Source organism: Benincasa hispida, chromosome 5, assembly GCF_027475165.1.
Source record: "Benincasa hispida cultivar pf3 chromosome 5, pf3_genome.v1.1, whole genome shotgun sequence".
NCBI classification, from domain to species: domain Eukaryota; kingdom Viridiplantae; phylum Streptophyta; class Magnoliopsida; order Cucurbitales; family Cucurbitaceae; genus Benincasa; species Benincasa hispida.
The window spans coordinates 31,471,841-31,484,466 of NC_143482.1; the positions used below are offsets into that span (position 1 = coordinate 31,471,841).

Genomic DNA, 12,626 nt, shown 5'->3' on the forward strand with positions numbered 1-12,626 from the left:
CTATCGCAGTCTATCACGATCTACCACTAATAGATAGTGAAATTTTGCTATATTTATAAATAAGTTGGTTCATTTATCTTTATTTAAAAACAGACCAAACCATAAAGATTAAATAGAAACATTTAAAATAATAAGTATCAAATTAAACCTAAATCACAAAGATTAAATTTTAAATTTAATTTGTATATCAAGCACCTTTTAAATTAAAATTACTAGGCACAATATTATCTTGAACCGCCCCTAGTGAGTGGAACAAAAAAATAAAAGGCCATTGAACAAAATAAAGTAGCAAACTGAATAAAAAGTATGATTTAATCTGTTGCACTAGAAGGAAAAAGGAATGTATTTTCACATTTTATTTTTTTTTGTTCAGCTTCCAGAAGTTGTATTTTGGATGCTCACTATAATTTAGTTGATTAATTTTGTAAGAATAAAGGGTGGATTAGGTATTTTTGGCACCATTAGATGTATGATTTTATATATTTTTGTGTGGGTATTCTCAAGAGTAGCTGAGTAGGTATGCTCCACTAGTCTTAGTTGATGTTGATATTTTGCAAAAATTTTCAAAGTTTGCTAAGCTTTTGTGGAAGATTCTTCATAAGCATTATGAGCGAGAGCACATGCCAAATTTTTGCACTCAAAGTTGGCAAATAGAGTGACAAATTTGACAATTTTGAAAGCACCTTTTATGGACCTTACCATCAATTTTAAGATGGATATTGAATATTCATTATTCAGTTTATTTTACTTTTATAAAAAAATACTTTTCGTCCCTAAATTTTCTAATAATTTAGTCTTTATATTTTACTCTATTTAATTTCTTTATTATCAAAGTTATAATAATTTAGTCCACAAACTTGAAAATTTTAGTTCCTGTACTTTGAAATTAGTCTCCACTATGGACATTTTCTTCAAAATTAAGCGTCAATATTATTATGTGTCGACTTAATCTTATCACGAAAAAATTTGATTTCCAAACAAATCTATCAATGTACATGTTTAAGAAATTTCAAATTTCAATACAGTTTTTTTATAATAATGACTCAATCACTACAAATTGTAAGGTATATAGATTAAATTACTACCATTAAAAATTATCGACTAAATTATTACAATTTTAAAAGTACATGAACTAAATAATTACCCACTAAAATTCATGATGCTTCACCTATGAGTTTTATTCTTTGCTTTTTTTAACAAGTTTTAAAAAATATTTTCAAAATTCAAGCAAAATTCGAAAAACAATTTCATTTCGTAGAGGTTTTTTTTTTTTTTTTTTTTTTTTTTTTTTAGAAAAAATGACTGATTATTTCTTCACCATTTCTTTATTATATAAGTTATTCATCTTTCTTCAAGAGATATTTGAATTATTAGTCCATTTCTTTTTTTAAGAAAACAAGTTTTGTTTTGATAGATAAGAAAACAAATAAACTTTTAGGTAAACAATGTTTATATACAACCTGAATTTTCAAGTAAAAAAAATAAAAATCAAATGTTTATCAAATGAAATTTAATTGTATTTTTTATATATTTTTTTCAAAATCATATTTGATCATCATTTATCTTTTTCATGGATATTTATTATACTATTTGTTAGAGACAACAACCCTCTAAATATCACTACAATTGTATGATATTGTCTATTATGGACATATATAAACTCACATGACTTTGCTTTCTATTTCACCCAAAAGGTCTCGTATCATTGAAAATAGTTCTCCCACTTATATACTCATAAATATCTAGCCAATGTGGTACTTATATACATATAATTATCTAGTCAATGTGGGACGATAGTTGTATTCTCAACAATCTTTCCCTCGAACAAAGCAACACCCAGTCTTCCTCATATAGTCATCTGTCTAACATCTTATCTAGGCTACATCTCTTTCATTGGGAGCACATCACGCCTGATAGAACTCAACTATAAATCATAGCCATAACTACATCTTTTAAGACTTTCTACTTCTTTGTTCAGCATCCAAAGATTCTATTGACATAGCTAAACTAAGCTAAATTCAGCTAAAGGTATGACTCTAATACCAATTGTTGTAAAAAATGCTCCCACTTCTACGCTAACAATAAGCAAAGTAATGAAAAGAATTTAAAACAACAAAAACAGGAAACACAACAATTTACGTGAAAAACTCCAGAACCAAAGATAAAATACGACCTATAAGAAAGAACCTACTATGTGTAAAAAATTTATCACACAAAAGTCCCTCCCCTTCCAAGAGCATTCTATCAAATCTTTTGTATAATTCAAACCATTCTCACTACTTTAAAAAAAAAAGAATTAAAAAAGCTACTTAACTAAAGTTAGCACTCTCAAACTTAAGGTGTTTCTGACTCAACAAAATTTCACTTTGACAAAATATGTGAAGGATTCACAGTGTTGCAACCATTGTCTTCAACGTCAATCATAATTCTCAACATAAAAAACTATAATCTACTTGTATGACAATATTTTAGTACAATTTCCACTTACTTATCTTGCTCGAAAATTCTCATACTATGGAAATAGTTGTTGTCACTCATATACCTATGACTATCGCTTTTTATCACCCGATGTGGGACTTTAGGTTCATTCACAACACTATTTAGTAAAAAATAATTTAATATATTTAAATTATAAAAATAAAATATAAAAAACCAAAATAAAATCGTGAGGAAGTTGGTTTTTAATATTCAAAAAAGAAATAATTTTCCTAATAGCAAAACGACAGAAGGCGGCTTTGACAGTTTGACTTGAATCACCACGTCAGTTTCACTCTTTCTTTTTCCATTGAACAAAAAATAATAATTAAAATATTTCTTTTAAATTAAATTAAACAAAATAAGGAACAGAAAAGAAAACGAACGCTAGAAAATTATTTTTTATATTTGTTCATGCAAGTCAACACTAAATGAAGTCAACAAAAACAAATATCTTTTGGAATCTTTTAACTATTGCAAATGTGCAAAATCCACTAATTGCACCTTTTGAAATTCCCTTTCTCCACCTATCTACATTTTGTTGAGTGGGGAAATATTCAAATTTGAAGTTGGGTTTTAATGTTTTAAAATAATGGAAAAAAAATACGATAATTGTCGTTAGTATTTTTAGGATTAATAATTATAATTTTTTTTAATAAATCTAAAAAAGACAATAATTGTCCTAAGTAGCATATTTAAATCTAAAATTGTAATGTCAAATCTAAAAATGGGTAAACGTGAGATTAAATTAACTAATACATTAATGTTGCTTCATGCATAGACTTTATTCATTTAGAATTACTGTGTATTGAAAAAAAAAAAAAAACAGAATCGTATATAGGGAGTGTAAATATATGAGACTAACTAATAAATTAACATTACTCCAATGCATATACACTGTAATTCTGACCAATTATTGAAAAAACAATAGAATCATGTATAGGTGGATAAAATATTGTGTATTTAAAAAGGTTAAAAATTGATTTAAAGCTGTTCATGCATGCACGTTTTTCGTTTGAAAGTCCCTTCCAAACACCTTGTATTCGCAACCCAATACCATATGGTGAAATTCACCAAAGGTATTCATCACGGAGATGGAAAAATAATAAAACAACATTAAAACTTTTAAAGACCTCTCAGAGACAATAAAATGTCTTAAGAAATAACTTGGGATGATAGACCTTTTGTCCTGGATTGCAAATTGATGACATATTATTTTCTCATCAAACAACTTATATAAAATGATTTTGAAAAAGTTTTACATGAACAAAACACTGCACCCATTTAATATTTCATTGGTAGTTTGATCACTAGATGTGAAAAAAATAAAATCATGATTCAACCTTAAGAATAGAATGAAGTACCATACCATAGTGCAATAGGTGCACTTATATATCTCGTTAATAACGAACAACTTGATATAATATTCTTGGTAAATTTATTAGTTAGTTATATTTCTTCTCCAACAAAAACATATTGAAATGAAGTTAAACATATATTTTGTTATGTTCGAAGAACTATTGATGTGAAGTTTATTTTAGTCAAACAACTCCAATTTTGATTTAATTTATTATGCAAATGAAGAATATTTATCGAATGTACACAAGATTAGGTCTCAAACAAGTTATATGTTTACCATATAGATAAACTGCTATATTATGATGATTTGTAAGGCGAACCATTACACTCTTCAAATCATGCCAAGTTTTTTGCAATTCATAAGGCTAGTCAAGAATGTGTATGGTTGAGATCAAAATAAGAGTTTTGTTTTCAAATCTGTGCGCATCCCTTACCCCTGTCAATTTAGACTTCCCCCACATCTGCCCCTCACAGATTTTAGACCTCCATTGCATTAATCCCCTGCCCGTTTCAGACATCCATCGTGCCCAACCGCTCCTGTTGGGTTTAAGAAAATATTAGAAGTGTAGTTTGTTCCACATCGGTTAAATTAAAGAATAGGGATGGGCTCCAAAGCTATAAAAGGAGCCTATGCCTTTAGTTTTAAGTAGTCCCAATTAGAAACACTTTAAGCTTAGTGTGCCAACTCTAATTAAATATCTTTTGTGTTCTCTAATTTAAGAGTGAAACAAGGTGTGAGTAGTCAAAAGCTTTGAGAGAGTGCTATTGTAATTGGGATAGGGGAAAGATTTATTCTATATGATTGTAACAAATTTTCACATTGTGGATATCTTTCTGGTGGGTTGTGATTTTTTTCCAAGTTGGGAGTTTCCCATGTAAATTCTTACGTTTTTAGTTTTACTGCTTTCTTTTAATTTCTCTGTTATTTTTCTGTTTATTCCTATGGTAAAAGTGGAAGGTTTTTCTCAATAAGTGGTATCAGAGCATGCATTGTCTGACCTTCCATATCAGAAAAGAATTCTTGAAACAGGTTGCGGTGTTTGTGAATAGTGTAAGTTGTTCACTATTTGCTGTTTTACTAGAAAAAGAAGTAGATATGTCAAACTTTATGAGTTCGGTAAAGTTTGATGTGGAGAAATTTGATGGAAGGATCAACTTCGACTTGTGGCATGTGCAAGCCAAAGATGTGCTAGTACAAGCTGGGTTACACAAGGCCTTGAAGGGAAGTCCAAGCTTTGGTGCTTCTAAAGAGTTAAGCGGTGATAGTGGTCTAAGAGAGTCCAGCGGTGGTTCCAGTAAAGGTTCTAAGACATCTAGCATGAGCGATGAAGATTGGGAGGAGATGGATTTGAGAGCTACAAGTGCTATCAGGCTAAATCTGGCTAAGAATGTTCTTGCAAATGTGCATGGAGTTACAACAGCCAAAGAGCTTTAGGGGAAGCTTGAAGTAATGTATCAAGTAAAAAGTATCTTAATTCAGTTGTGCATAAAGGAGTAGTTTCACACCTTGCGAATGGTGGAAGGTACAAAAATATCAGATCATCTAGATGTTCTCAATGACATTGTTTCTGAGCTGGAGGTGATGGGAGTGAAGATAGAAGATGAAGATAAGGCACTCCAATTCATCTAGTCACCTCTTCCTTCTTATGAACGCATGAAACAAATCTTAATGTACGGGAAGGAAACTTTAGTATTTGCTGAGGTTGCTAGTAAACTTTTATCTGAGGAAAGAAGACTAAATAGTGAAAGACATACTTCACAAGAGGATTCAGTACTGGTAGCCAACAAGTGGAAGAAGAAGAAAGAATCTGTGCATAAAAAGATTTGTTGAGAATGCAGACAGTCTGGACACATGGAAAAGGATTGTCCTAACAGAGAAGGCTTGTCAAAAAAGCTCTGAGTCGGATGCTAATGTTGTCTCCATCATCATGGAAGATGACAATATCTTCCATTGAAGCAAGACAATATTCATCCTCATGGTATGTTCGTTTTACCATGATAAAGGATGTGATGTTCGTGGTTCCACAAGTTTGCACACGGGCATTGACTTGGCAGATATGAAAGGTATGTGGTAGAAGTTGTGTCGATGGATGAAGGACTTCTGGGTGAACCAAGAAGGTGGAAGTTGTACCATAAATATCAGCATGGTTTATTGGCATGTGACGAAAAAGGAAAATCTTAGGAAGTAGTATTCCAAGTGGTCTACTTTTTAAGGTGGAGTAGGTTATAATTCCATGATATGAGAATTATGGTTGTTAGTGAAGATAATGGATGTTCCAGAAGCTGTGGATTCTTCAAATATCTTGTCAAGGTGGAATTTGTTGGGTTTTGGCAAAATATTAGAAATGCACTTTGTCCCACATCGGTTAAGTTGAAAAATAGGGATGAGCTCTAAGTCTATAAAAGCAACCTATGCCTTTAGTTTTAAGTCGTCCCAGTTAGAATTTAAGAACAGTATGCTAACTCTAATTAAATTCCTTTTATATTCTCTAATTTAAGAGTGAAACAAGGTGTAAGTACTCAAAAGCTTTGAGAGAGTGTTATTGTAATTAGAATAGGGGAAAAAATTATTCTATTTTTCATAGTGGATTTCTTTTTGTAGTGGATTTCTTTCTGGTAGGTCGTGGTTTTTCTCCAAGTTGGGAGTTTTCCTCGTAAATTCTTATGTTTCCAATTTTATTGATTTCTTTTAATTTCTCTGTTATTTTTCTGCTTATTCTTGTGGTAAAAGTGGGAGGTTCATCTAAAGATCTCCATGAAAATGTGTAGGATTAGTATGACTAGAACATATGAATAGGGTTTATTTAAATTAATGAAAACAAATTTATAATGTGGGCCAAAGTAAGCAAATCAATACACTTTTTGTTAATAAACAATTGAAATATGAATTTCATGCAAATACATTCACTTTAAAAAGATCAATAAATTTACATAAACAAATTGAAGAACAAATTATAGCAATTAAGTTTATGCAATCAAATATATTAACAAATTAATTGCAAAATCAAATAGACCGATAATTTTATAGTGCTTCGGCAAAACTTGACCAACATCCACTTCTCAAGCTCCTCTTCGGTATTCACTAGAAGCCTTTGACTCTTTGCACGATTTAGAGTAGAACTATTACAATGTTCTTTTACCGAGGGCAAGAACAAACCTGGATTCTTACCGTAGGCAAGTCAAAGATCAGTTATAGTCTATTTTGATGGTTTAGGACATTGGGAAATTTTATTGCTATAAGATCTTTCAATAGCGTTTTTCTCAAAAAAATAATTTTTCATAGCGTGTTTTTATAGCATTATAAAAACACTATGGAAAGTCGGGAACTTTCAATAACATCATCTATGTCATCATGGCTAGAACGCTATAGAAAGTCTTTTACGAAATTTTTTATTACTATAAAAAAAAAAACACTACATAAAGTCTTTTAAAGCATTTTTTTACAATGATAAAAAATGCTATAAAAGACTTTCTATAGTATATTTTTTGCCAACGCTATCAAATGTTTTCATAACATTAAATATACACGATCAAATGCCGATTTATTATAGTGGTTCTTATAGCATTAAAAAAAATTCTATTGAAAGTTAAGAACTTTCAACAACATGAACTTCAATAGCGTTCCGAAATTGTAATACTATAGAAAGTCTATGGTAGCATTTTTTTACACTATTGTATGTGATACTTGTTTTAGTGTGACACCGAGATTATGTAAAATCTAATGCAGAACACATTTTTGGTACTAATAAAATGCATATTAGTAACCAAATAGTTTTACTAAAGAACAAAACGTGATACATACCTTGTTTTGGGATAAAAAAATTGTTGAACAAATCAATTGGGAGGGTTTTCTAAAAAAAAAAAAACGTGAGTTTGTGCAAAGAGATGGGGTCGAAAAGGGAAGAAAAAGCCCAAGTGCCAAATGTGAGAGTGAGCAATGCTTTGCGACACAAAATCTTGTTGAGCAAGCCAATTGGTGGGTTTTCTTAAAAACAAGTGATTTAGTGATTTAGTGATTTAGTAATAATAAAATAATATAATAATTGTGGACATAAATGTAAAATGATTTAGTAACAATAAAATAATACAATAATTTGGGGTTTAAACTTAAATTTCTAAAATTTTAACTCCATCTTGGGCTCGATCTTGGCTAGAAGGTGTAGGAAAAACTGCTTAAAAGGAGTTTTTTAAAATTGTGTTAGTTGTGAAAGGGGAAACTTTAGAGGGTTATTTTTTACGGTTTCCGATTTTAAGAGATCGAAAAAAAAAAAAAAAAAATAGGTCCATTAACAAATTAGTGATCAAGTTGAAATTTCTCCATTTTTTCTCTGTGCAACACACCTTCTTTTCACTTTTTTGTTCTCAAATTTTAAGGATGATCAATCTCACCAAGACAAATGTCACACAAGACATTCTAGCAAATTCAGAGACAACAACAAAATAATAAACAATAAACCATGAATGAACACATAGAGATTGGTAACTTAGTTTAATGATAAATCACCTATGTCTGGGGATACTGTGTACAGAAAAGATAATTCGCTAATCTGTAAGAGTCAAGAGCGTTTATAAGGTTGTATTTATCTATAAATAACGACGATTACAAAAACACATATAGATTCTAACTTATTTTAATCACATAGGATCCTCCTAGATGTGAGAGTCCTTCTCACTCGAATTCAGGCTCCAAGTATGTGAGTGATGAAACACTTATACTCCTTCTAAGTGTGTGAGACTCCTTCTCACTTTGAAGATATCTTTCTTCCTTCTTGTGAACTCCTCTTCACTAGAAGAACTTAGGTTCTCCTAAGTTTAAGAACTCCTTCCCTATGAATGATACCTTATGATTCCTCTAAGGTTGAGAATCTCTTCTCGATCAATTTTGTCTGAGGCTCCTTGAAAGACCAAATAAAGCTTCACAAGAATGAAACATTTACAATAAGAACAATTGAAAGAATATGTCGCCACAAGCTTACATTAATTATTTCCTTTTTGAATACATACCATATAGAAAGTATTTTGTCAACACTCAATAAACGATCTCACACAATATTAGATGTGGCAACCATAGCAAGGATACTTCTTGTATTTAAATAACCGAGCAAGATGATTGAAAATATCCCACACAGAATGAGCAAATCATCAAAAAGAAAAGTATTCCATAATAAATTAAAATGCAGAATAATTTAAATAAGGAAAAAAATATTTTGTAGAGTTAGCATCCTATGTAACTTCCAAGACAAGATCCCATTTGGACATAGCATTCTATGTAACAACTTCCAAGACAATATCCGATTGAGACATATTTTGAGACAACATTATATCAAAAACAACCTAAGAAGAATTAATCCAAAATCCTTAAACAAATATATAATCAATAACACAAATCTAACATGTTCTTTTTGCTCAAGTTACTTTTTGAACAAATTATTCAATAAAGTCACGCACAATCTTGCTACCAAATAATAATCAATTCAGGTAGATTAAAAATTGTGCAAATATCCTAATAACCAACGAGTATAAATTCAAGGTACTCTCTAAAATCTATGTAGACAAATACTATTAGTCCATTGTAATGACCTCTTCAAATAATTTCTCTACCTCCTATCGTACCACACATTTACTTTTGAAAAATACTTAAGTGCATCCTGGACAACACCTATCTTTGTGCATCCCATAAAAATTATTCAATCATAATTTGCTAGCTATGACAAATTTTTCTTTTTTAAAAATTATTTTAATTTTTTTTTATGTAAGTGGTAAGAAAGGATGCAACAAAATAGGTGCATCCATATTACCTTTTATTTTTTTTTTCTGTTATTTTTAAACTAAACCCTACTGAACTATTATTATTATTATTATTATTATTATGGTAGCACCATCAAGCCACCCAACAGTTTATGGTTAAAGTATATTTAGGCATAAATCACTACCCACACTCTTTAAAAAAAAAAAGATTAAAACACGTCCTTAGCTGGATTCCATAAGAATTATATGAATTATATAAATTTTATTTTTTAAATTAAGGTCTAAACAATATAATGTAATTTCAAATGGGATATTTGGATACTAAACATGAAAATTATTAACGTTAATAAAGTTGGATAAGTTGATTGTGGACCATGATGTGGACAAATCCGACATGTCGTTTGCCACTTTCCCAATCCAATTGCTGATTGAGTCTTCCCATTGAAAAATAGGTACTTCCCAGTTATATGTGACTGTCCCACGCGGAATTACAATAATCCATTTCTTTTGACTATCAACAAATCCCCCAAAACGACAACGTTTGCATTGCTGTAGCCCATCCTCCTCTCTCAAGCCGGCTTTGCTTACTCTACTTTTGACTCTTTCACTTTTCTATACATCTCTCTATAAATAGCTTTTCATTTCCATGCAAACTTCATCACAAACAACCCTCTCTTCTCGATTCTCTTATTCCAATCTAATGGCACAAGTTCGATATAATCCAATGTCCGTCATGGTCGTGTATATGATCGTGCTATTCGCCTTCGGTAGCATCGTCGTGCATGGCCAGGGCACACGCATTGGCTTCTACTCCAGCACTTGCCCTCAAGCTGAGTCTATCGTTGCATCTACTGTCCGATCTCATTTCCAATCTGACCCTAGAATTGCTCCAGGTTTGCTAAGAATGCACTTTCATGATTGCTTCGTTCGAGGTTGTGATGCCTCTGTGCTCCTTGCTGGCTCTAATAGCGAGAGGACTGCACCGCCGAATCTTTCGTTAAACGGGTTTGAGGTGATTGACGATGCTAAGTCTCAGCTTGAAGCTGCTTGTCCTGGTGTTGTATCTTGTGCTGATATTCTTACTCTGGCTGCACGTGACTCAGTAGTTTTGGTAGGATATATCTCCGTACCAAATTTTAATAATAATTAATTTGTTGCATGTGTAAACAACTTTATTTTGTTTGGATGTAGACAAGTGGAATACGTTGGGCAGTGCCTACAGGACGAAGGGATGGCACAGTTTCAATAGCTTCAGAAGCTAACAACTTGCCTGGTTTTAGAGATTCAATTGACCAACAAAAGAAGGCATTTAGCGACAAAGGTCTCAACACTCAAGATCTTGTCACTCTCGTGGGTAAGATATCTATATTATTAAATTAAACTCTAAACTTAAATTAAAGTTTAGTTAACATTTCGTCTTTAAATTTTCAAAACCCTTTAATAACACCTTAACTTTTCATATATGTGTATAATAGATAATATGCAAATTTAAAAAGAATTAAAACTAATTGATTGAAGATATAAATTTGATTTTTATGTTTAATGAAACTCGAAATTCGAAACTTTTAATTTTGTGTTTATGAAAAAGTCAACAAAACTAGCTAATTAATGTAATATATAAATTTTAATTTTTATGTCTAATAAAACTCTAGACTTCCAATCATGTGTCTAATAGATACTATTCATATTAAAAACAAATTTAAAACTAGCTAATTAATCTATGATATAATTTTTATGTCTAATGAAATTTTCAAATTTTAATTTTGTTTCTAAAAAAATTTATTCATATTAAAAAGTCAAAATTAGCTAATTGAACTAAGATATGAATTTAAATTTAATGTCTAATAAAAACACTAGAAAAACTATCAATGTTATGTCTATATATGTTGAAAACGTTTCAAAACTTTCCATCTCTTTGTCCGGATTGGAATGCAAATATAGAGTAAAGCTAATGCCACATAAATAATAACGAGAAAAAAAATTGATGTGGAGCAGGTGGGCACACAATTGGCACAACACAATGCCAATTTTTCAGCTACAGACTCGTCAACTTCACAGGAACTGGTGGTCCAGATCCAACCATGGACCCAGCCTTCGTGACTCAGATGCAGGCGCTGTGTCCTCAGAACGGCGACGGGAGCCGGAGGGTTGCGCTGGACACAGGCAGTGCCAACCGGTTCGACACAATGTTCTTCTCAAACTTGAGGAACGGACGTGGGGTTTTGGAGTCTGATCAAAAGCTATGGACCGACGCTTCCACTCGCAGTTTTGTTCAACGCTTTCTGGGTTTGAGAGGCGTCTTGGGTTTGACCTTCAATCTTGAGTTCGGGAGATCTATGGTTAAGATGAGTAACATTGAAGTGAAGACTGGAACTCAAGGAGAAATTCGTAAAGTTTGTTCTGCAGTTAATTAATAACTAGACATGAATTGCGAGAAAGAACAAATATATACGTTTTAGTCTCTTTGTAATTTTCTTTTACATTGCAATGTTTAAAAGAAAAAACGAATTGCAATGAAAGGGATAATGTATACTTCAATTTATATGATTTTGGATTAAAATATCATTTTGGTTCTATTTATACTATTTTCAAATGTTTGGATTTAGTCGTTAAAGTGAGCTTAACTTAACCATAATTAACATGGTCTTCTTGAAAGTTGGATCGTCCCCCATCCCCTCAATTGTGTTGTACTAAAAAAAATGTTTGAATTTAGTCTCACCTTAATAGCCTTTTCTTTTGTACTTTCCCCCTCCCCTTTTCAGACAGCTCCCAACCCTATGACTCTTGCTATGGCTTTCGTTTGACACTTACCCCGCTCTTGTTTTATCGAGGAAAAAGAGTTTGTCTTAGCTATGCACAAAAATTCCCAAGGAAATAACGTTTTGATTACTGAAGTTGGCTCTTACAAATCTTTCTTGAAATGTATCCCTCATGCCTGATGTTAAGGAAAAACCTGCAATTTCTATGGCAGGAATAAGCAGAAATGCAAAAAATTGTTACATCACACAGAACAATTCACTCCCCGATCTCAACACAATTTTTTC

The 12,626-nt window shown here is 31.5% G+C and overlaps 1 protein-coding gene across 1 annotated transcript; it reads left to right on the top strand.

Annotated features, from left to right (window-relative positions):
- Nucleotides 1–10,077: 10,077 nt before the first annotated feature.
- LOC120077467 (peroxidase N1-like) lies at nt 10,078–12,167 on the top strand. The gene is made up of 3 exons (XM_039031345.2): nt 10,078–10,693; nt 10,774–10,936; nt 11,578–12,167. The coding sequence occupies exons 1-3, from the start codon at nt 10,229–10,231 to the stop codon at nt 11,994–11,996; spliced, it is 1,047 nt and encodes a 348-aa protein (XP_038887273.1). The 5' UTR covers nt 10,078–10,228; the 3' UTR covers nt 11,997–12,167.
- Nucleotides 12,168–12,626: the final 459 nt, after the last annotated feature.